We start from the raw sequence: 25,832 nt of genomic DNA, 5'->3' as shown, positions 1-25,832 counted from the left end.
TGGCAGGCGCCTGTAATCCCAGCTACTTGGGAGGCTGAAGCAGGAAATCACTTGAACCCGGGAGGTGGAGGTTGCAGTGAGCCGGTATCGTGCCACTGCACTCAAGCCTGGGCAACAGAGCAAGACTCCGTCTCAACAAACAAACAAAAAAATCAGCAACACATAACATACCAGTGCTCTAATTCATTGCTGCTGAGTCCTCTTTGAAGCCAAATAAACCTTCCATATTCACATTCCAGAAATGTCCCTGCCTCCTACTCCCATGCTTTGTCTGGAAAAATCCTTCATATCCTTCAAGGCCCAGCTCAAATGTCACCTCCTTTACAAAGTGGTTACCAGTCCCACAGGCAGAATTAATTGATCCTCCTTTATGCTCCCACAGCACTTTATATTAGCATTGGTGGTATAGCTCTTACCACATTGTTTTAGTTAATTGCATAAGTAAGCTCCTTGAGGTCAGAGACTTGTCTTATTCATAAACCCTTTGATTTCCATATCCCCAGCCTAGCACATACCTTATTTCATCAAATCTAAAACTCCATCAATTGTAAGATACACCATTATTTCATGAATTACTAAGAAAAACAAAACACTGACAATTATTCTATGACATACCATCAATTTGAAGATGAGTCCCAAATTCAGGAAATGTCAAAAATTTTTTAAATGTGTTTTAGAAGGAATGAACTGTGGCAATAAGTGCTCACCAAATGTTTATAGAACTGAATTATTAAACCAAGGTGGAACAGATATTTCCAGAGAACTGTGACAGCCCATGCTTCTTAATAAGTAAGAGATTAGAAGTTGGTGATGAATGGTGTGTGACTGCACTGCTGATTTCAAATATTTTACCCAACAGATTAGTTAAAGGGATGAGTGGCCTGATGTGCCATCCCTGTTAAAAAAACAAAAAACAAAAAACAAAAAAACATAAACACCTCCAAGGGCCAAGCCTGCTGGCTCGTGTGTGTAATCCCACTCCTCCAGAAGGCTAAGGCACAGGATTGCTTGAGGCCAGGAGTTTGAAGCCAGCCTGGACAACATAGTGAGACCCTGTCTCTAAAAATATAAAAAATTAGCCAGGCATGGAAGCAAGCCCCTGTAGTCTCAATTACTCAGGAGGCTGAGGTGGGAGGATTGCTTGAGCCCAGGAGGTCCAGGCTGCAGTGAGCTATTTGTGCCACTGCACTCCAGCCTGGGCAACAAGGCCAGCCTCCACCTCTAAAACAACAACAACAAAGACACCTCCAGATCTCCCATTTAATATACTAGAAAGTAAAGTGATGATATATTGATTCTAGTTCCTTAAACAAGTTCAACCCACTGCTGTTCTCATCTGCCCATGAAGAGGAATAATAGCGCAGCTTTCTCCCTGTTTATTCCAGCCCTGCTTTTATTTTGATGCAATCCCTTCCTAATTCCAAACTGTTGGGTCTGTGACCTTGGCTCCCCTTTCTCCTTGGCCCTCTGAAGTTAGTGATTGTATATTACCTCCCTGGTTAGTGTCTGGACCTGGGCTTTCCATAGGATCTTTCCATAGGGCAGGCCTTGCTGGGTTTTAGTATTTCAGGCTGTCTCACCAAGAATCTGTATTCTAGTTCCAACCTAGAAATAGAAACCCCACCCCCTGCCCTAGACCTAGTCTAAGCCATACACTTAATGTCTCTGGACCTCCTTCCACCACTCTTTCCCTGCCCCCAAGCACACATACACACTCATGCAAGATAAACCAAATTGTCACTGAAAACCTTAAATGTATGGTTGGTTCACAGAAATACTCCTGGAATAAAAGTTCCTTTTTGAAAATAGAATTATAGGCCGGGCATGGTGGCTCATGCCTGTAATCCCAGCACTTTGGGAGGCTGAGGTGAGCGGATCCCTTGAGCTCTGGAGTTCGAGACCAGCCTGGCCAACATGGCAAAATCCCATCTCTAATAAAAATACAAAAAAAATTAGCTGCCTGTAATCCCAGCTACTCAGGAAGCTGAGGCATGAGAATTGCTTGAACCCGGGAGGCAGAGGGTACAGTGAGCTGAGATTGTGCCACTGTACTCCAGCCTTGGCAACAGAGCTAGGCTCCGTCTCCAAAAAAAAAAAAAAAAAAAAAAAAGAAAGAAAGAAAAGAAAATGGAATTAAAATGGAATTATACTAGCCAGACATGGTGGCATATGCCAGTAGCCCAAGCTACTGGGGAGGATCACTTTAGCCCAGCAGTTTGAGTCCAGCCTGGGCAACATAGCAAGAACCTGTCCCCCTCTCTCTCTTAAAAAAAAAAAAAAATTAAACTGAAAGGATTGAGCCTAGTAGCTTAATTAATACATTGTAAAATTTTTAAACATGTAAGCAGCTCTGCCCATTAGCATTCAGGGAATAAGCGTCTTTATGAGGCAAGTACAAAGGGGCAATTTTATAAGGGGGTGATGAAGAAGAGAGTAAAATAGGGCAACGAGTTCCTAGTTTGCTTTCATACCTAGACCCTTGGTGGGAAGCCAGTGACCACTAAAAACCTGAAAGTCATCTCCCCCTTTGAGGCAGGCTGCCAGTGCCTGGGTTAGGTTTATCAGGACTAAGTCACAAAGCTCCAAAGATTAGCATCTTCCAATTTATGCCAATCCTCCCAGGCAAGGAAAGACTTGTTCAGCCTCCAGGTCAGCTTAGTCAGTATCCATTCAGTGCCTTCCCCAACCTTAATGAATAAAGAGGAAACAAGAGAAAGGTAGAGAAACAACCTCTATTGATTTATTATTATAGTATTTGGAGATGTTCAAACTATATAAAGGACCCTGCTTATATTTTCTTTCAAAGGGGGTCTGCAAAGTAGGTCCCCCAAAGTATTAGAATTGAATACATCCAGGCCGGGTGCGGTGGCTCACGCCTGTAACCCCAGTACTTTGGGAGGTCGAGATGGGTGGATCACGAGGTCAGGAGTTCGAGACCAGCCTGGCCGAGATGGTAAAACCCTGTCTCTACTAAATAAATAAATAAATACATACATACAAAAATTAGCCGGGTGTAGTGGCAGGCGCCTGTAATCCCAGCTACTCGGGAGGCTAAGGCAGGAGAATCGCTTGAACCCGGGAGGCAGAGGTTGCAGTGAGCCGAGATCATGCCACTGCACTCTAGCCTGGGCGACAGAGCAAGACTCTGTCTCAAAAAAAAAACAAAACAAAAAAAGAATTGAATGCATCCAATGCCATAGGAGTTTTACTTCCTTACAGGTAGAGTTACACTTGCAAATAAAATCATTGAGGTGAAATCACAGAACATTAGAACTGAACAGAATCTTGATGATAGATCTGTTGCCTTGTTTTATAGATGAGGACTTTTAGGGGAAGAAAGTTAACTAGTTACTGGCAGAGCAGGTACTAGAAGCCAAATGTCCTGACTCCCAGTCTAGGGATTTTCCCAACAGGGAAGATACCTAAACCCTTAAAACAATTGTATCTCATCCTCATAGTCTGCAATTACATTTGGTTCATTAGGCTTTAAAACACCATGCAAATAGAGCTCCTATTACAGGATTTCTTGATGACTGATACAAACAAATGGTAGTCAACTGGCCCATCACTTCCACCCAAGGATTGAGGCAGTACATTTTTACCATGTGTAAGTGTAAAATAAATTGTCATCACCTGGGGCCCTTACAGGGCTGGATTACTGTAAAAATCAAGCCAGCTCACTAAAAGTTTATCCAGATGACATCCAACTTCACCACAGTCCCCCGCCAACTTGTGATGTAAGCCGGGGAGGAAGCTTCGAAATTTTCCCCTGGTCGAGTTTTGGAAGAACTGTGTAAACAACGCCCCTTACTGGTCAACATAAGAAAACACAAAAGCCACTGCTGACAAGACCAGGGCTCTAGCAAAGGTCACAGCAATGTCTCTAAGTCGTCTTGTAGTCTATGGGAACCGTGGCCAGGTCAAAGGAGAAAGCCTGGGGAAAACAGCAGGGGGAAGAAAAAAACTACATTTTTTTCCAGAGATGTTTATATGTACCGAATTAAAGTTAGACCCCCAAAGTAAGCAGATACATTTTTGGTATCCCATTGAGTTTGAACAGGCAGTTACAAGACCCACAGGCATATGTTAGGCTTATACACATAAACAAGATTTTTATTGTTAACATCAATGAACACAGACGGAAAAATATTCATGTGCCAAGGACATATTTGCTTACAAGATCACAAAATGGCTGTTGATTTGTATTCATAAATGATTTGGTGAATCATTATGTGTTTTTGAGTGAATATATGTGTGTGTGTACACACACACACACACACACACACACACTTTGATATGAGATTTCCAAAGCTTCGTTTCCATTTGTACTCCTGCAATAACTTCATCAGAAAGAGAAAGCAGAAGCTTGGAAACATGTATATGTTTTATAGATACTGTGATTTACCGAAAATGAAAATAACATCCTATTACATATATTTTAAGTAATACACAAAGAAAATACAATAAACACTGATTTGGCTCAATGACTTGCCTAATGGAAGGATTTTTTTAAGTTTTAAAAAAAATCCCCAGTAAAGTGGTCAAGGATACTTGATGATGTTACCATTGAAGAAGCATAGTATTTTCTAAGCAACTCCAAGGCTCTGTTATTTCTTGCTTGTAGGGTCTTCTCAGTCCTCAGTTCATTCTTGATGGCACTGAGCTCTCCGCGGATCTTTGCCATTTCTAATTCATAATACGATTTCATTTCTTCTTTTAGGAGCACATTTCCAACCTCGGTTTGATGCTTTAACATCCTAACAGCTTCTTTTAAATCTCTGTTCTCTAGGTTCAATTTGTGGATGACTTCTTTGGCTTGCTGGAGCTGTTCACTTAAGTTTTTTACATTTGTTGCTTTTTCAGACAGATCATTTCTTAAAGCTTGAAGTTCATAGTCACTTTTTGAAGCATCCGTGTCTGTTTCTTGAAAATTTAGGGGTTTTGTGAATATTTCTTTTTTGTAGTGCAAAAGTTCTTTTTCAGCATTTTCAAATTCCTCTTCTATTTTTCTGCATTTCATATTAAGTTCTTCCAGTTCTTCATTCAAAAGATTCAGGCAAAGTTTTGGAGACATTCTTTCCATAAATTTCTTTCTTATGTCTTGTCTTAGTAGAGCTGGTAAGTTATCTGTACTGCAGGTAGAGTTATCTTCTGTGCTGTTAAAGCTTTCTTCTGTTGTAACATCCACATTAGATGATTCATAGGATGCAGAATTTGTGTCTGTTTCATTCTTTGAAACGTTTATCTTGTTCTCTCTTAAATTTGATTCTTGTTCTATTTCATTTAGTTGGAAAATATATTTTTTCCTCTTAAATTTACTTTCTTCTTGAAACTTTCTACTGGACAAATTATAAATTTCTTCCATTCCCTTGCTGCTATCTGCAGTCGTTTGTTCAGAAGAAGATTCAGGCTCAGAAGTCTCTTCTAGAACATCTTGTGCACTAAAAAAAGGAGTAAACATATTCTCCTTCCAGTGTTTTCTTCTAGCATCCATTTCTCCAGGCACCTCTTCCAATATCTGAAAAACAAAATTTAAAACCAAGGCAGGCACATTATTTACACTAGTAGCTAGTATAGTAGAAAGAAATAAAAATGCTGGCTCACGGGTGAAGAATCTAAACATTTGAGGGCTGGCTCTCTCTCTAACTCACTGAATGGCTTGGGCCTCAGTCCCCTCATTTATAAATGGAAAGAGCTGAACGAGCTAAGTTCTACAGATGCTTCCAGCTTTAAAAGTCTCTCATCCTATGAAATAGAACTAGTAAACTGACACATTTAGCTACTTACTGTACACACAGAAAGTGATTCTATAAGAAAACAACTGTACACATAAAAACAGACCGCTTTAAAATAAAAAAAGTGATTTGAAATTAATAGGTAATGTTGGTAATACCTGTGCTTTCAATGTCTGATGCCTTTCTAGTTCTTTTCGATTGGACTATTGTTTATTCATTCTTTAAAGTGACTAAAACATCAGGGCTTAATGAAATGTGAGCTGCTTTTGGTAAAGTATACCATGCAGACTTCCTTATGACTAACTCTGCCAAATGCCCTTCTGTCTTGACCTATAAATTCCTGCTATTCCAGTCTTGGGCTTTGCTTTTAGGCAAGACTGCCAAGTGTACAGAATTCTATCCATTTTGACAGCAATTTCATGAGGAGAACCTAATGTCAACAATTGAAAATATTAATGCCACCAAATGTGTTTTTTTCAAGATACTGACTCTGAGTGTAGTTTTTAGGTGAAAATTCAGCATACTAAATCACAACCAACTTTCCAAGTTTATAAAAATATGAGGATGATTATTTTGCTTCAAAAAGAGTCTTCCCTACCCAAAGGGAATCCTTAATGTACAGCTTTCCCACAGCACTGAAATATTTGATAAGTGACTACTTCTGAGGGAAGGGAGAAAGAAGAACCAAAGCAGCATGTGGAGGGCCACTGGCACCTGAAGCCACCAACTGGTAGCTGAAGTTAGCCCTAAATGGTGAGGAGAAGAAGGAGAGGGTCACTTTATTCATTTTATATATTAATTTACCAAAACATATTTGTAGTATCACCATGGAGAAAAATCAAAGTATGCCTGCATCTCTTTTATCTATGCACTCAAATGTAATTTTCTGCTGGTAATGAGAAATGGCAAATGTTGTATTTATTTCTTAATTAATATTTTCTTTGATTATTATAACAATTTTGGAGAATAGAGAAAAGCACAAAAAACAGAAGGAATCTCCTTCATAATCTCATGGCCCTGAGATAACTACTTTTTGGTGTATTATCTTTTCTTTTCTTTTTACAAACAGTAGTTTATTTTTAAATAACACAGGTTTTCCTTACTATGAGCAATGAAGGAATAAACTTAATACCTATAGGTACTGAACATACCTCTCCTCTCCCCTTTCCCCCACAAAAGGTGGAAGGGACTCACCATCCCCAAGGGTACATCCCTACTGGCAACTACTTGGCTTTGAGGAAAGGAGAAGGTACACATATTCTTAAGATGAACTATTTGGAGAGTTCAGTGAAGGTACTAAAATGATTGGTCCAAAAGCCAGCAGCCAAGCTTTCTTGAGGTCAATCAGACCACAATGATAAACTCAGACTTTAAATTCACAATATATATTTGCCATTGGAGAATCATCTTCTTTCTTTTGAAACAGTCCTTTCTGACTTTCATTATTCCACGAGTCACCATCCAGAAGCATCATTGATCGATCTGTTCTTAAAGGGAAATATCATTATCTTGGTTTCCCTCATCTCTAGAAATATGAGTGCAAATCAGTAGGAATTATTACAGCAATCATAGAGGAAAGGAACAGAGAGAGGAGAAAAGAGGGTGATGTTAATTGCCAGTCACATTTTTTAGCAGTCAAATTTTTACCCAACAATTATATAGATGATAAAAATGCTTCTAATCAGGTAGCAATGGCAGAGAGATTACTATTCCTGTTACTTAATTCTGGATGAAGGGCATTGGTGGGATTGATTAGGAAGGAGGTGAGCACAGGTGCAAGTAAAGTGTGGCCACTTTATATCTGGAGATAGCAAGAATGACACATCTGAGATAGAGGTCTGGGTATGGATAAAGGTTAAAATAAAAAACTCTTTTCATTAATAATTTTGCTCCTTGAAAAAGTTACTTCTACATCCAACCATCCCATAAATCTCTGGCAAAACACATACACATATGCACACATGCACACACACACACACACACACACACACACACACTTTTTAATTTTCACTGTCTCTCTTCCCTGAGCCTCTGTATAATTTCCTGGTGTCTGAAAGGAAATGCCTTTCAGTGAAGCCTATATAGCTACTGAAATGGGAAGAGTCAATTTATGACTAAAGCCCAGAGAAGTTAAGTGACTTGACCAAGGCCACACAGCCCATAGTAGTAAAACTGAGGACCCTGTCTCTCAGGTCAGTGCTTGTTCTAAAATTCTTCTTTATTCATCTGCTAGGTTTCATTCCCCATATTGAAAGAAAACAATTCACTATTTTCAGAGCTTAGGTATCTTTTAAAAGGCCACAAAAGAAGAGAGGAAAAGTGAAGGGGGGAGGGTAAGGAGAACTGCATGTCACATTTCAAAGAACAGAAAGAGAAAGGTTTGAAAAGCCTTTTGGAATTTCCCTCCCATGGCTTACACAGGGCAGGGTCAAGCGGTCTCTGAGCTGCTCTTTTTTTTTTTTCTTCTCTCTTTCATTGGCAAGATATCCTTTAAGGGCTTGTTCCCAAATCTAGTCACAGAATGTGGCAAAGCCCAGACTCGGGGTAAAAGCTGCCAGTCTCATTTTCTCTTCACAAATTGTACTGTTTGTTTTTTAATGCAGAACGAGTATGGCATTAGTATTCTCTGGCAAGAACAAGGAATATGCTTTAAGGCAATGACACTCCTCTACCCTGGCCTGGTATCCATTTTGTTCTCAATAAACTTGACTAGGTAATTTGTGCCAGCATAAGGCAAACCAAACCAGAAGCCATTATTGAAAGTGTAGGCATGCCTGTTAGTGGGTCAGTTGTGGACATTTATTAATATAAATGCCTACCCAACACTACACTGGATACTGAAGGTCAGAAGGGTAGGGGAAGGAGGCCCAATGGGGATGAAAAACTGGCTTCTTTAGAAGCAAATAATCCAGAACACAGACAAGAAAACAATACAAAGTCATAGGACAAGTAGTCCTCTAAGATAGCAATCCCCCAGAAGCCCTTAGGACTGCACTGTTAAGGCATATGTGTCTACAATATGACTACATCTATTCATTTGTGTCTGACATGAATTAATAATGGATTCCTGATGGTTCTAGTTAGTGTCTCACTGAAAACATCATCATTTATCCTCAGGTGACTTTTTTTTTTTTTTGCAGTGGCAAAGTAATAGTACATTTTTGCAGAGTGAGAGATCTCTTGTCTCATGAAAGTGGTTTGTATTCACCTAAAGAATTTGAGAACCACTGATAAAATAAATTGAATATGAATTTATATATAACATGATGTAACATAAATGTTGAGAGCTAAGCAAAGAACAGTCATTTACAATGGACCCGTAGGTGCACTGTTCCATAAAAATCTTAGAGGAATGCACATCTATTCTCAAATAGCTCCATAAAATAATACACTACTGTTTACTGTGAAAGGAGAAATCCACAAACCATCTCAGTTTCATTTTTGAGCTGGGGCCCTAGAGAGTATAATCATATTAAAGTGGATGTGAAATTTAATTATTTGTTTTCTAAAATATTCATATTTTAAATCACAGGCTTTAGGGAAATTTGATGACATAAATCAAATTTTTTTTTTCTGTTGCCTTATCCCATTTACATGGGCACAGTGGCTCACATCTGTAATCCCAGTGCTTTGGGAGGCAGAGGCAGAAGGATAACTTGATGTCAGGAGTTCAAAACCAGCCTGGGCAACATAGTGAGATCCATGTCTATAAAAATTAAAAACAAAATTAGATAGGTGTGGTGGTATATGCCTGTAGTCCTAACTACTCAGGTGGGAGAATTGCTTGAGCTCAGGGGGTTGAGGCTGAAGTGACCTATGATCATGCCACTGCACTCCAGCCTGGGAAACAGAGCGACACTCTGTCTCCTAAAAAAAAAAAAAAAAAAAAAAAAAGAATTTGTTTTCAAATTTTCAGGACCATCTCTCTTCACAAATTTAGATCTGCCTGCAAAATTCCATTATTCTTCCAGGCAGAGTAGGTAGGGACTGGAAAACAGTTCTGGAAGAATGCCAAAGGCTTTTTCCCATCTCACAAGGGTCCTTCCTCTCAAACTTTGTAAACTGGGAATGATGGTTGGGAAAGATCATCTCCAACCCGTGTTGAGTAACCTGTCATTACCCTCAGTCGCTTAGTAGCTCTCAACAAGGGGCATGGCTTTTAGTCACTGCCCAGGGGCAGTAAAGTGAAGACAAAGGGCTCCTCTTAATATAAAGAACTTTCTCCCCTTATTCTTGGATGGTCTGTTCTCTGGAATCTTAGAAAAACTGCTCCACCAAAATAGGAAAAAAATCTGTTACAAAGGAAATCACTAGGTTTGCTTCCTTCTCAACTGTTCAATTTATTCTCACTTCAGAGCAGTGGTTCTCAACCTTTTTTTTTTTTTTTTCTTTTTCCTGCTTCCACTGTTTCCAGACACAAAAACACTCCCATCATTACCCTCTTTCCTTAGAAGATTCTGACCTGCCCCCTATAGGGGAGATTCCCCATTCTCCACCCTCTTTCACTGACTTGCAGAAAACTATTAAATACCAAAAGAAGGACCCAAATGAACTGTCTGAAGTCAAGATGGATCAATATGTTTTACCATGCAACATTGTGGGGAAGAAGGAAAAGGAAGTTCCTGAGAAAGGAACTCAGTGTGGACTATGGTAGAAAAAAGACTGAAGGAGTCAGATATCTTGGCCCCCACATTTTAGAACTGCAAGCCTCAGATTCTTCAGGTGTAAAATAGGGACAATATACCTGTTTTACAGGTGATTAAGAAAAATGAATGAAAATGGAAATGAAAGCAACTTTTAATGTATACGGTAAACAATGGGTTTTGTTCATTTTCAGGTTTTCCTTACCCTCCCTTTGAATATAAACCAGCCAGTTAAACAACCTAAACTTTCTCCAGAGATATGTACTCCAAAGTGGCCAGCCGGAAGTCATCAGACCTCAGAAAAAGTTAGTTTGAAAAAAAAAGTAGGCACTATTAAAATAAATATAAGGAAGCCTAAACTCCAATCTCAGATTAATTTAATCTGCCTCTTCAGGGAAAAATTATCTCTAACTTCTGTAAATTAGTTGTTGATGTCCCCAAATTTCTGAAGCTGAATTGATTTTATCTAAGCAAAAAAGTGGTAGTCTTTTCTACACCCTAATATATCGGCATTTTAAAATCACCAATTGCTTTACCAAGAGTTTTCCAAATGTCCCACTGTATTTCAGAGGCACCAATAACTTCTCAGAAATACAGGAGTATTCGTTTGAAGATTAGCAAGGATGACTTTGCACTCCGAATTGTTCCTGTGCTTCTGTGGCATTTCACACAGACCTTTATTATACAAATATGCTATGATGGCCTGGCATTGTTACCTGACACATAGTAGCCCTGAATAAATATTTGTTTAATGAATGATCCTTAATATTCTTCCTGAAATCTCTACAATGCTTTGATTCTAATTTAGTTAAAAAAAATTTTTTTGACATAATTTCTCCTCTGCCTTAAAAAGTTTTGGGGGGTGGTATTTTAGAGAAAGCACTTTTATTTTTCCCTTGAAGTTTATTTGGCTTAGCTGAAGTCTTCAGGACACTTTTCCTTTGTATTTTTATGAGGCCTTCCTGAGAGCTTACTGACAATGCAGATGATCAGTTACAAGGCTGAAGAGTTACGTTGCCTAAGGCTCTGTGCTTCTAAACACCCCAACAAGATAACAGCTAACACGACTGTACTTACACTTCCTGGGGTCCAAGATCTTTGGTCTACTGGATATCCTTGTCTTCCTTCTCCAGTTTGAACTGGAAAAAAGAAAATTCCGCTGCCCTCCATGTAATCAGGAAATACATTTAACCAGAATGCCCAAACCCGTGTTTATATCTGAGATGTAGATTAAAATGACAAGTGATGGCCAGGCGCGGTGGCTCACGCCTGTAATCCCAGCACTTTGGGAGGCTGAGGCGGGCGGATCACAAGGTCAGGAGTTCGAGACCAGCCTGACCAACATGACAAAACCCCGTCTCTACTAAAAATACAAAAATTAGCCGGGCATGGTGGCACGCGCCTGTAATCCCAGCTACTCAGGAGGCTGAGGCAGGAGAATCGCTTGAACCAGGGAGGCGAAGGTTGCAGTAAGCCGAAATCGCGCCGCTGCACTCCAGCCTGGGCGACAGAGCAAGACTCCGACACAAAAAAAAAAAAAAAAAAAGACAAGTGATATACTTAGAATGTCATTTGGTCTACCTGAAATGTCATACCAGACACTAAGAGGTAATTTCTCTTTTTGTCAACCCATTTCCCCAACGATTATGCCACTAAGTCTTCCTTCCCCAAGCCATACAGATATCAAATGGGACAAGAATCATGAGGAAATTTTATTCAACACAGTACCTCCTCACTTTTAGCACCTATTGAGCAAAGGAGCCACCCTGGCTTGTTGTTAATGAGCACGCCACGAACCGCATTAGCAAAAGGCTGGAGCCCAGGCCTTGCCTCCCTCCCTCAGAGTGCAGTTAATTTGAAACAAACAAACAAACAAAAAAACATCGAAAAGGGAAGTCATCCTGATTTTTGCCTTCATCTGTCAGGGTCCTAATATATGGGCCAAAGTGTCCACTTCCCGGGACAAATTGTCTTCTCTATTGCTTGGCAGCTATTGAGGGGGAAGAAAAGTACCATTGAAAACTGGGCCCCGTGAATGCTTATTACTCCTCAATTCTTTGTTATTAGTGTGAAGTTATTCCTTCTAGAAGAAAAGATACGGGGAGTCACCTTAATTCCGAAGGCTGAGACTTTATTAGTATGAGAGTCACATTCTTGCTACAAAGCTGTATCTTTGTATGCATAGTTTGGGAGTTTTCTCTGTAAATTGTTAACTGAAACTCCTGCCATCGCTGCCTCCCGAGGAGAGAAGGTGGCTTGGGGTCGGGGCGCTGCTTCGGTCCCCATTGCAGGTGACACTTTCCACCTCCCCAGTCCCGACCTAGTCGCTGGCGGGCAGCGGGAGAGGCCTGACCCCACTCGTCTTTCCGCACTGCCACTCCCACGTCCTGGTCCTTTCCCTCCCAAACGCTCTCCAGCCCCGGCCTGGGGCTCTAAGGACAGAAATAACCTGCAGTGGGGGTCGGGGTGCGGACCTGGGCGCCTGCCCCTGGCTCCCCGCCCCTTCGCCCCCTGTGTCCAGGAAGAAGAGGGGCGAGCCCGAGGGAGCCCGGGCTTTCCCGTCCGCAGACATACCTGGAAGCGTGGATGCGGTCTGGAGAGCCCGAACCTCTCTTCCTCAAAGACAACCACCACCGGCGCGCGGCAGCCCCCCGTTAGGCTCTGGCCACCGCGACCCCGCCGGGCGGGCTCCAGGCTGAGCCACCGCAGTGCAGCGCCAACGTGGGCCGCGCGGTTGCCTAGCAACGAGCCGGCCCAATTTAAAGGATCCCTCACTCCGGACGCGCGCAGGGGGCCGGGCGCTGGCGTCCCGCAGTCAAAGCCTGGCCGGAGGACTGAGCATGCCCGGTGGAGCGGGTACCGCGGCGGCTTCTGCCCGGCAAGAAATAGGAGCTCATGGGAGGAGAGCTGAGTCAGGGTGGGAAGGGGCCAGAAACTGCAAGGCAGCCCCACCCGCAGTGGGATTATTACGGAGGGTCTGGGTGACTCACAAAGCCACCTGGACACTATGACTGTATGGGGGTCCAGACGGCGTGGCATAGGGTCAATTCCTAGGTCTGCTGTTATTAGCATGACATGGTGGAGGGTTTGCTCCGGAAGGTTGCCAGGATTTGGTGCAGGGTTGCTAACTATGCAGGAGTTCCACCCCACCCTCCATCCCCACGCACACCCTCACGCATTAGCACAATGGTCTGACTTCTGACCAAGGTTTTAAGGACGTTAGGTCAGGAGAGCATTGTGCCGTGGCTATGCCCCTACGGAAGACTGGGCTTGTATCTCAGAGAGCCCGTGGTTTCCTCATTTGCCACTCAGGAATTTCTCTAAACCACTCTTGCACCCTACTTGAATTTAAAACCCATTGGGGGCAACTAGTTCCACACTACTGACAGTGTGAAATTGTTTCCTTTTACTAGTCCCTAAAGTACTTTCTTCCTACTTCAAAGGTTGCTCACAATTTCCAGGATTTGGTTGGGTGACAAGCCCATGCTTTTCACTGTGTTATAGATTTTAAACATTGTATTTTGTTGAATCAATAAATGATCTTCTTAGACTTAGGCCAGGCGCAGTGGCTCACACCTGTAATCCCAGCACTTTGGGAGGCCGAGGTGGGCGGATTACCTGAGGTCAGGAGTTTGAGACCAGCCTGGTCAACATGCTGAAACCCATTTCTACTAAAAGCACAAAAATTAGCCTGGCGTGGTGGCACACACCTGTAGTCCCACCTACTAGGGAGGCTAAGGCAGGTAAATTGCTTGAACCTGGGAGGCGTGAGCTGAGATCATGCCACTGCACTCCAGCCTGGGTGACAGAGTGAGACTCCATCTCAAAAAATAAATAAATAGGCCGGGCGCGGTGGCTCATGCCTGTAATCCCAGCAATTTGGGAGGCCGAGGTGGGCGGATCACCTGAAGTCAGGGGTTTGAGACCAGCCTGGCCAACATGGTGAAACCTCATCTCTACTAAAAATACTAAAAAATTAGCTTGGTGTGGTGGCACACATCTGTAGTCACAGCTACTCGGGAGGCTGAGGTATGAGAATCACTTGACCCTGGGAGGCGGAGGTTGCAGTGAGCAGAGATTGCACCACTGCTCTCCAGCCTGGGCGACAGAGTGAGACTCCATCTCTAAATAAATAAATATATATATTTTCAGATTTTGATTAGCCTGGTTGCCCAGTACTAATTCTTCCATCACCACGATGGACCTGACCCAGGCTGTGGGACCTGAAACCGTGGGTCTGGGGTGTCTTAAATAGTAACGAGAGTGATTCTTAGGAAAGCTAGTATTTTCTAGGAAGCATTAGGGTGAAAGGAAATATTGGCTTTGGAGTCTCAAGTGAAAGCAGGTTTAAGAATTTTTTAAAAGTGCCAGTCTAATTTATCAAGGACCTAGCAAGGGAGTGACTTAGGAACAATACCAGGATACATTTCAAAGCTTCAAAACTTCTTGGGAACCGGATATAACAGGTGTTTGAGAGCTGGCAAAGCTTCATCCAGGTGCCCTGAGGCCTAGTTCTCAATCCCCTTTTTCCTCCTTAGACAACCAAAGTCAACAAGGGTTGGAGGTAGGAAGAGTCCTAATGTCAATGTGTGTTTTATTGACTGACTCCTTCAGAATTAGTTTGTGGGATTCTGACAGAACTTCTTTCCTTGACGTTCAGTCTCCAAATTGCCGTGCATCTTCCATGTATTTTTTTTTTTTTTTTTTGAGACAGAGTCTGGAGTGCAGGCCCAGGCTAGAGTGCAGTGGTGTGATCTCAGCTCACTGCAACCTCTGCCTTCCCGGTTCAAGTGATTCTCCTGCCCTAGCCTCCAGAGTAGCTAGGACTACAGGCCCGCACCACCATACCTGGCTCATTTTTTAATTTTTAGTAGAGAAAGGGTTTCTCCATGTTGGCCAGGCTGAACTTGAACTCCTGACCTCAAGTGATCCGCCCGCCTTGGCCTCCCAAAGTGCTGGGATTACAGCCATGAGTCACCACACCTGGCCTATCATTTGTTTTAATTATTTTAAAAGGATCCCATTTATTTCTGCTTGAGGTAAGATCCCTTATAATAAAGGAATCTTTCTTAATTGCTCCGTTTCTCACTTTCCTCATTTGTACAATGGGAATACTAATTGGACTTAACTCATGAGTGTTGTGAGGATCAAGTGAGTTAATGTTTTTAAGACCCTTAGAACGGTACTTGCAACAAAATAAATCCTATATAACTGTTTGCTATTCTTATTATTATAATGCCTTATACATTCATTACTTTCCTAAAATATAAATACAAACACACTGATGGTGATAATTCAGGGTGTGTTCTGGAAAATGGAGTCAGAAATCTCGAGACCCAGAATTCCAAACCTTTATTTCAGGTAGAGTTTCAGATTGTCACCAAGCAACTCCACACCACCCCCATATTCGTGAATAAAAGGCACAAAGATTACCTTGGTCTTGCCGTAATTATCTTTTTAAATATGATGGGTCACTCCTTGTACCAGTGGTATCAAATGGCAGAGGATCAACAACAATTAGGACAGAGAGTTTTGTTATTCAAAGCTACTGCAGACTTGGAGATAGGTTTTCAAATATGTAAGTCAGAAAACATTTACTATCATCTGGAAGATTTACCAATACTAAGGCAACAAAGCACTTGATATTGTATTAATAGAATTATACAGTCATACAATGGAGCCCAACCTTCTCATTTCACCACGTAGGAGACTGAGACCCAGAGAAGTGATGTGATTTTTTTCTTTGATCATGCAGCAAAATAGGCTACTTTTGATTGCCCTGGAAAATGATCCTAGTTTCAGTAGCCTCAAACCTGGGCTATTTGGGGCAATGAAAACATATACATTTATAAGTATGTATACATACATTTATAAGTATGTATACATACATTTATAAGTATGTATATATACATGTATATATATATATATATTTTGCGACGGGGTCTCACTCTGTCGCCGAGGCTGAAGTGCAGTGGTGTGATCTCAACTCACTGCAACTTCTGCCTCCCGGATTCAAGCGGTTCTCCTGCCTCAGCCTCTCAAGAAGCTGGGATTTAAGTGTGTGCCACCACACCTGGCTGATTTTTTGTATTTTTAGTAGAGATGGGGTTTACCACGTTGGCCAGGCTGGTCTCAAACTCCTGACCTCAGGTGATCCACCCGCCTCAGCCTCCCAAAGTGCTGGGATTACAGACGTGAGGCACCGCACCTGGCCTATAAGCATATATTACATGTGGATAAACTATTTGTGCAGATAATAATAATAGCTAACATTTATCACACCCCACATCCTATACATCAGCAAATTCTGTTGGCCGTACCTTCCTAGTATCTGACAGCTTCTCCAGCCTGGGCAACAGAGCAGAATCTGACAGCTTCTCACCATTTCCACCTTTACCACCCCTCCTCTGGCCCTCATCATCTTTTGACTGGACCTTGCAATAGCCTCTTGCTTCTACACTTGCCCGCTGTATTCTTTTCCTACAGCTGCCGTAATGAAGTGTCACAAACTGGGTGGCTTAAAGCAACAGACACTTATTCTTTCACAGTTCTGGAGGCCTAGAAGCCCAAAACCAAGGTGGTTTGAAGTGGGTTCCTTCTAGAGGTTCTGAGTGAGAATCTGTCTCTCCTAGCTTCTGGTGGTTGCCAGCAATCCTCAACCCTGCACGGCTTGCAGATGCATCACTCCAATCTCCGCCTCCGTCTTCCCGTGGTCTTCTCCGTATATGTCTGTGGGTCTTCACATGGCCGTCCTCCTTCTGTGTGTATCTGTGTGCCCAAATTCCCTTCCTCTTATAAGCATGCCAGTTGTTGGCCTAGGGCCCACCCTAATCCAATATGACCTCATCTTAACTTGATTGCATCTGTAAAGACCCTCTTTCTTTCTTTCTTTCTTTCTTTCTTTTTCCTTCTTTCTTTCTTTCTTTTTCTTTCTTTCTTTCTTTTTCCTTCTTTCTTTCTTTCTTTTTTCTTTCTTTCTTTCTTTCTCTTTCTTTCTCTTTCTTTCTTTCTTTCCTTCTTTCTTTCTTTTTCTTTCTTTCTTTTTTGACAGAGTCTCAGTCTGTTGCCCAGGCTGGAGTGCAGTGTCATGATCTCAGCTCACTGCAACCTCCGCCTCCCAGGTTCAAGCGATTCTCCTGCCTCAGCCTCCTGAGTAGCTGGGATTACAGGCATGCACCACCATGCCCGGCTAATTTTTGAATTTTTAGTAGAGACGGGGTTTCACCATGTTGGTCAGGCTGGTCTCGAACTCCTGACCTCGTGATCCACCTGCCTCAGCCTCCCAAAGTGCTGGGATTACAGGCGAGAGCCACCGAGCCCGGCCCTGTAAAGACCCTATTTCTAAATAAGGTCACGTTAATAGGTATTGGGGGTTAGGATTTGAACATATCTTTTGGGGGGACACAATTCAACCCACAACACCTGCCCAGCATCTATTCTCAGTACAGTATCCAGAGAGACCATTACAAAACACTAAGTTAAATCATGTTACAACTCTGCTCAAAAGCCTACAAAGGCTCTCGATTTGATTTACAGTAAAAGCCAAAGTCTTTGTAATAGGCTCTATGGGATTTGCATCAAGAACCCTCTAACTCCACACCCATACCCACAATACCTCTCTGATCTCTCCTACGCCTTTGGCCCTTGCTGGTACCACTCAATAACAGTGGCTGCCTTATTGTTCGGAGAATACACAGGCACCCTCCCACCATTAGGGGCTTTGCTCAACCTGTTCCCTTTGCCTTGAATGCTCTTTCCCAAGACATCCACATATCTTACTTCCTTACCTCCCTCAAATCTTTGTTCAAATCCTAGCTTCTTAGTGACACCTACTGCTAACTTATAGCCTCTCCAGCACTCCCACTATTCTTTACCATGCTCTAATTTTTTTAATATAGCACTTATTTTCTAACATACTCCATTATGTTATCTTCTGTTCTTCCTGCACCCCTTGCCTCCAGTCTGCACTACACCATAAGCTCCAAGAGGGCAGGGAACTTTGATTCGTTCACTGATGTATACTAAGCACCAAGCAGACTGCTTGGCACATGGTAGGCACCGAACAGTTAATGAATGAATGGATGAATGGATTAATGAGTTGAGCTCACACCATGTGCCAGGAGTGTTTCATTTAATCTTCACAACAATCTTATGATGTAGGTACTATTATTACAGCCTCCCTTATATCACTTTCTCTTCATTTCTCTATTCCTATATTTTACAGATGAGAAAACTGAAGCACACAGAGATTAAGTAACCTGCCTGATGTCACACAATTAGTAAGTGGAGCTGGGGTTTGAACTCAGGAAGGTCTGGTTTTCGAGTCTTTCAATGACTATGCAGCATTGACATATAAGAGAGCATCTGACCACTAGTGTCAGGGAGACCTTATATCCCAGCTATGTCTTGTTCTGACATTCACGTTTTCTAACAGCAGGTGATGAATAGTAATAGTTTTCAAACTATTCATGCCATATTTTGCTAAGATGCAGTTTGATGATGTTTATACATTGCATCACACAAACTCTGGAAACTATCTGGATACAAATACCAGCTCCACTATTTAACTGATATATGTTCTTGAGCAATCTGCTTAGCTTCTCTGTATCCTAGGTTCTTCCTGAATAAATCGGGAATAATTATAATACCTATTCACAGGGTGGCTGTAAGGATAAATTAGTTACTAATGTAACTAATTTACATTAATTAGTTACATAAGGATAAATGTAAAGCAATTTGAACAGTGCTTGATAAATAGAAAGTACTCAACAGGTCTTAACTGTTAGGAATAGTAGTCTTCTGTAAGTAACAAATTTTGATCTAGTCTTGCCTATAATATAGAAGTTGTGAAACAAATTTACCCCTGATGGGGGCCGGGTGCGGTGGCTCATGCCTGTAATCCCAGCACTTTGGGAGGCCGAGGCGGGCGGATCATCTGAGGTCAGGAGTTCGAGACCAGCCTCAACATGGAGAAACCCCGTCTGTACTAAAAATACAAAATTAGCCGGGTGTGGTGGTGCATGCCTGTAATCCCAGCTACTTGGGAGGGTGAGGCAGGAGAATTGCTTGAACATGGGAGGCAGAGGTTGCGGTGAGCCAAGATCACGCCATTACAATCCAGCCTGGGCAACAAGAGCGAAATTCCGTCTCAAAAAAAAAAAAAAAAATTTACCCCTGATGTTAGAAGTCATAATAAAGGTTATCTTGTGGTGGGGCAGGTAGTAACTGGAAAAGAGTACAAGGCAGGTTTAGGGGTTATGGTAATGTTCTATTTCTTTCGGCTTTTTTTTTTTTCTTTTTTGAGACAGGGTCTCGCTCTGTCACCCAGGCTGGAGTGCAGTGGCACCATCTCGGCTCACTGCAGCCTCTGCCTCCTGGGTTCAAGTGATTCTCATGCCTCAGCCTCCCGAGTAGCTGAGACTACAGGCATGCACCACCACGTCTGGCTAAGTTTTGTATTTTTAGTAGAGACGTGGTTTCACCATGTTGGCCAGGCTGGTCTCGAACTCCTGACCTCAAGTGATCCACCCGCCTCTGCCTCCCAAAGTGCTGGGATTACAGGCATGAGCCACCACAGCTGGCCAGTAATGTTCTGTTTCTTGATGTGGGCATGGTTATGTGGATTTGTTTACTTTGTGAAAAATCATGGAAATGTACACTTAAGTTTTGGACTTTTTTATTTCTTTATTTGCATACCTCAATACAAATTTGATTTGAAAACAACTGAAGGCAGCCTCCCCTATATCACTTTCTCTTAATTTCTGTATTCCTTTTAAAAAATTTCTCCAAATTCCTGCTTATTCAAGTAACATTTGCTGAGCACCTCAATATGCCTGGAATTGGACTGAAAGCTAGAAGTATTTAAATAGACAAATGTAATAAATGCAGTGATGGGTGTATGCACAAATTAAGGAGGGCTCAGAGGAAGGAGTGGTCCGTCAGATGGGAAAGGGGCTTGAGTCAAGGAAATCTCAAGCCCCTTGGAAGTTGAATCATCTGAGCTGGGTCTTGAAAGATGAATACTAGTTCACATATACAAAGGTGGTAAACGCAGAAGGAACAGCACGTGTAAAGGCACAGAAGTACGAAACAGCAAACAGCATGACAGGTTAGAAATCTTTTTTTTTTTTTTTTTTTTTTTTGAGACAGAGTCTCAGTCTCTCGCTCTGTCACCGAGGCTGGAGTACAGTAACGTGATCCCTGCTCACTGCAGCCTCCGCCTCCCAGGCTCAAGTGATTCTTGTGCCTCAGCCTCCTGAGTTGCTGGGATTATGGGCACGTGCTACCACGTCCAGCTAATTTTTTGTATTTTTAGTAGAGATGAGGTTTCATCATGTTAGCCAGGATGGTCTCGATCTCTTGACCTTATGATCTGCCCACCTCAGCCTCCCAAAGTCCAGATACTACAGGTGTGAGCCACCGCACCTGGCCTTGATGGGTTAGAAGTCTTAAACTATTTCAGATTTACTGGAGCTTAAAGTGGAAAACTATTTCAGATTTACAGGAGTTGGGAGGGGATTGAGTGAGAGTAAGAGCCCACAGAAAAAGGTGCTACTTGTAGGTGAAGTTACATTTGTTTAACAGATTAAAATATTTGAAAATCCAAATAGATGCATTTATATAGTTGATTTGCCTTACTAAATCATTCGGTTGGATTCAGAAAATACTTATTCATTTATCTACAACGCATCAGGTAGTGTGCTAAGTCTGTGCATTCAAAAATTACTAAAATCAGGCTGGCTTGGTGGCTCACACCAGTAATCCCAGCATTTTGGGAGGCTGAAGTAGGAGGATCACTTGAGATCAGCCTGAGCAATAGTGTAAGACCCTAGCTCTACAAAAATTAAAAATAAAAATAAATTTTCCAGGCGTGGTGGCACACGCCTGTAGTCCCAGCTACTCAGGAGGCTGAGCTGGAAGGATTGCTTGGGCCCAGTAGTTTGAGGTTGGAGTAAGCCATGATTGTGCTACTGCATTCCAACCTGAGTGATGGAGGGAGACTTGTCTCTAAAAAATTAAAAATAAAAAAATAGGAAGATCAATAAACCCAAGCACAATAAATATGAAGAAAATGACACCAAGACCCATGATAATCAAATTGCTTAAAATCAGTGATAGAGAAAACCTCAAGGCAGCCAGAGGAAAAAACAACACATTATATACATAGGGCAGATATTTCTCATCAGAAAAAATGCAAGCCAGAAGACAGTGGAGCAACATCTCTTTTTTTTTTTTTTTTTTTTTTTTTTTTCGAGATGGAGTCTTGCTCTGTCGCCCAGGCTGGAGTGCAGTGGTGCAATCTCGGCTCACTGCAACCTCCGCCTCCTGGGTTCAAGCGATTCTGCTGTCTCAGCCCCCCGAGTAACTGGGATTACAGGTGCATGCCACCACGCCCAGTTAATTTTTATATTTGTAGTAGAGACTGGGTTTCGCCATGTTGGCCAGGCTGGTCTCAAACTCCTGACCTCAGGTGATCCGCCAACCTCGGCCTGCCAAAATGCTGGGATTACAGGCATGAGCCACCGCACCTGGCTGGAACAACATCTTTTAAGAAGTGAAAGTTAAAAAAAAAAAAAAACTTTCAGCCTAGACTTCTTCACCCAGCAAAACAAAAGCAAAATAAGGACTTTTTCAGGTATGCAAAATCTGGAAGAACTAGTCATTAGAAGGCCTGCAGTACAAGAAATGTTAAAGGAAGTCCTTCAGTATTGATACCAGATAAAAAATATGGATCTACACTAAGAAATGCAAAGCACTGAAAATGGTAAATATGTGGGTAGGTATAAGGACTTCATTCTTATTGTTTAAATCTCCAAAGATAGTCAACTGTCTAAAGCAAAAATGACTGATATTTTATGAGATTATAACATATGTCAAAATAAAATATATGAGAAAATAGCACAAATGTTGGGAGGGAAGAAATGGAAGTATAATATTGTAAAGTTATTGCATAATATAAATCACTTGACGGTAGAATCTAATAAGCAAAGCATGTTCACAGGTAGTGCTCACTTTGCTTGGTTTCAATATGCACAAATTTCAGTTACACAGTTTGGTTAACACCAGTCCCCCAACAACACAGTTCAAATTTTAGTTGCCATAGTATATTAACTGTAATTACATAAAGTACAGAGTTTGTTGCTAGCTCATCAGTTCACAGATAACTACATAAATAACAGATATGCATCATGATAAGTGGCCAATCACATCACTTCTTTCAAAGCTTGCCAGCTATTGGTTATTGTGCAGCTGTTATTCAGTTCATGCACAGACAACGAAGCATGTAGATGTTTTGACTCCATGAATCTCAGTGATAAACCCAAGTGACATTTTACAAAGATCAATTAAAAAGAGAGAAAACTGGACAACATAGACGAGGTTGCAACAAAGAAATAGAAAGTAAGAATATTGGAAATGAAATTTGAATACAATATATATGGAGTCACAGAATAAATTGTTGATCATGGGAATGTTGACATCATTTCAAAGACTCTAGATATGCAACCAGAGGAATCTAGAGAAGATAAACTCATCAACATAAATGAGGAAATTGTGGAGAAAAGAATGAAGATGCTCAAGAAGAAGTAATGCCAGGGGGAAAAATCCCTCCACATTAAAGGAACTTTTGAAGACATTTAGTGATATCGAAAGCATGGAGGATAAAATGTTGAAAGTGGATTCAAACTTAGAAAGGACCATGATGGCTGGGTGTGATGGCTTATGCCTGTAATCCCAACACTTTGGGAGACTGAGGCAGGAGGATTGCTTGAGCCCAAGAGTTCAAGAGCAGCCTGGGTAACATAGACCTTGTCTTTACAAAAAAATTTTAAAAATTAGCCAGGTGTGATGGCATGCACCTGTAGTCCCAGCTAGTCAGGAGGCTGAGGCAGGAGGATCTCTTGAGCCCACAAGGTTGAGGCTGCAGTGAACCGTGATTGTGCCACTGCACTCCAGCCTGGGCGACAGAGCAAGACCCTGTCTCTACAAAAATTTTTTAAAAAATTAAAAAAAATATTAGCCAGGCATGGTACCACATGCCTGTAGTCCTAGCTACTTGGAAGGCTGAAGTGGGAGGATCACTGGAGCCCAGGAGTTCAAGGCTGCAGTGAGCTATGATTGTGCCACTGCACTGTTGCCTGGGCAACAGAGCAAGACCTTGTCTCAAAATAATAAATAAATAAATAAATGACCATGACAATTCACCAAGGCATAGAAAAAATGCTTGCTTCAGATAGTCATACAATGAGAAGTCCTTACTGTTCAAACTATTTTGATAAGTTTTTCTTAATTAAACTTTTAAATTCTGAGATAACTGCACATTTACATGTAGTTGTAAGAAATAACGTAGAGTGATCCTGTGTGTCTTTTTTTTTTTTTTTTTTTTGAGATGGAGTTTTACTCTTGTCACCCAGGCTGGAGTGCAATGGTGCGATCTCGGCTTACTGCAACCTCCGCCTTCCAGGTTCAAGTGATTCTCCTGCCTCAGCCTCCTGAGTAGCTGGGATTACAGGCACGGGCCACCATGCCCAGCTAATTTCTGTATTTTTAGTAGAGATGGGATTTCATCATGTTGGTCAGGCTGGTCTCAAACTCCTGACCTTAGGTGATCCACCTGCCTTGGCCTCCTAAAGTGCTGGGATTACAGGTGTGAGCCACCTCGTCCAGCCCCATGTACCCTTTACCCAGTTCCCACCAGTTTCCATCACCACAAGAATCCCTCCTGTTGCTTTTTTATAGTTACACTCATTTTCCTCCCACACCCCCTTCACTCCTGATAATCACTAATCTGTTCTCCATTTCTATAATGTTGTCATTTCCAGAAAGTTATGCACATGAAGTCATAAAGTATGTAACCTATTGAGATTGGCTTTATTCACTCATCATAATTCTCTGGTAATTCATCCAGGTTGTTGCATGTATGCATAGTTTGTTTCTCTTTATTGCTGAGTAGTATTCCATGATATATACCACAGTTTGTTTATCCATTTACCTTTTGGAGGACATTTGGGTTGTTTAACATTTGAGGCTACTACAAAGTAAGCTACTATAAATATTTGTGTAGTGGTTTTTGTATGAATACAAGTTTTCATTTGTCTGGCATAAATGCCCAGTAGTGCAATTGCTGGGTCATATGGTGATTGCATGATTGCATGTTCAGTGTTTTTAAGAAACTGTCAAACTATTTTTCAGAGTGGCTGTACCATTTTGCATTCTCAACAGCAATGAATGAGTGATCCAGTTTATCTGCATCATTTTCAGCATTTGGTATTGGCACTATTTTTTATTTTAGTCATTTTGCTAGTCATATAGTGATATCCCCTTTTTTTTTTTTTTTGTTTTTGTTTTAAGATGGAGTCTCTCTCTGTAGCCCAGGCTGGAGACCTGTGGCATGATCTTGGCTCACTGCAGCCTCCGCCTCCAGAGTTCAAGTGATTCTCGTGTCTCAGCCTCCCGAGGAGCTGGGATTACAGGTGTGTGCCACCACGCCCAGCTAAGTTTTGTATTTTTAGTAGAGATGGGGTTTCACCATGTTAGCCAGGCTGGTCTAGAACTCCTGACCTCAGGTGATCCATCTGCCTTGGACTCCCAAAGTGCTGGGATTACAGGTGTGAGCCACCGTGCCCAGCCTCCTTTTGGTTTTAATTTGCATTTCCCTAGTGGTTGTCCCTAATGTTGAACAGCATTTCATGTGCTTATGGAGGATTAGTATATCTGCTTCAGTGAAATGTCTTTTTGTACTTTTTACCCATTTTCTATGTGAATCATTTTTGGTTTTAATTTTTGCTACTGAGTTTTGAGAGTTCTTTATATATTCTAGGTACTAGTCCTTTGTTGGATATGTGATTTCTCTCAGTCTGTACCTTGTCTTTTAATTTTCTAAACACAGTTTTTCAGAGTACAAAAAATGTTTAATTTTTATGAAGTCCAATTTATCAATTTTTTCTTTTATGCATTATGCTTTTATGCATCATGCTTTTGTTCTTACACAAGTGTAAGAACAGTGTCCAGCCCTAGGTCTCAAAGATTTTCTCCTGCTTTTTTTTCCTAAAAGACATGAGCCACCACACCCAGCCCACACTATATATTTAAATCTATGATACATTTTTAGTTAATTTTTTCCCTATCATCATGTTTGGTATTTAGTTAATTTTTTTTTTTTTGAGACAGAGTCTCACTCTGTTGCCCAGGCTGGAATGAAGTGGCATGATCTTGGCTCACTGCAACTTCTGCCTCCCAGGTTCAAGCAATTCTCCTGCCTCAGCCTCCCAAGTAGCTGGGATTACAGGTGCGTGCCACCACACCCGGCTAATTTTTTACATATATATATTTTTTTAGTAGAGACGGGATTTCACCATGTTGTTCAGGCTGGTCTCGAACTCCTGACCTCAGGTTGTCTGCCCGCCTCGGCCTCTTAAAGTGCTGGGATTACAGGCATGAACCACCGCGCCCAGAC

At 41.7% G+C, this 25,832-nt stretch overlaps 1 protein-coding gene across 2 annotated transcripts; it reads right to left on the bottom strand.

Moving 5' to 3' along the window:
* Positions 1 to 4,086: 4,086 nt before the first annotated feature.
* Positions 4,087 to 13,374, bottom strand: CCDC160 (coiled-coil domain containing 160). Of its 2 annotated transcripts, XM_024240942.2 has the most exons (3): positions 12,953 to 12,984; positions 11,456 to 11,517; positions 4,087 to 5,518 (listed from the first exon to the last, which is right to left on the bottom strand). In XM_024240942.2, the coding sequence occupies exon 3, from the start codon at positions 5,492 to 5,494 to the stop codon at positions 4,517 to 4,519; it is 978 nt and encodes a 325-aa protein (XP_024096710.2). In that variant the 5' UTR covers positions 5,495 to 5,518; positions 11,456 to 11,517; positions 12,953 to 12,984; the 3' UTR covers positions 4,087 to 4,516. The 2 variants fall into 2 exon arrangements, with proteins under 2 accessions (XP_024096710.2, XP_054401060.1); XM_054545085.2 differs by lacking the exon at positions 11,456 to 11,517 and having other exon boundaries at positions 12,953 to 13,374.
* Positions 13,375 to 25,832: the final 12,458 nt, after the last annotated feature.

Source organism: Pongo abelii, chromosome X (assembly GCF_028885655.2).
Source record: "Pongo abelii isolate AG06213 chromosome X, NHGRI_mPonAbe1-v2.0_pri, whole genome shotgun sequence".
Classification (NCBI taxonomy): domain Eukaryota; kingdom Metazoa; phylum Chordata; class Mammalia; order Primates; family Hominidae; genus Pongo; species Pongo abelii.
This window is presented reverse-complemented; position numbering and strand designations above follow the sequence as displayed.

Bases quoted from the DNA above. Each gene is read 5' to 3' on its own strand.
- CCDC160 (XM_054545085.2), bottom strand. From the start codon at position 5,494: ATGGATGCTAGAAGAAAACACTGGAAGGAGAATATGTTTACTCCTTTT.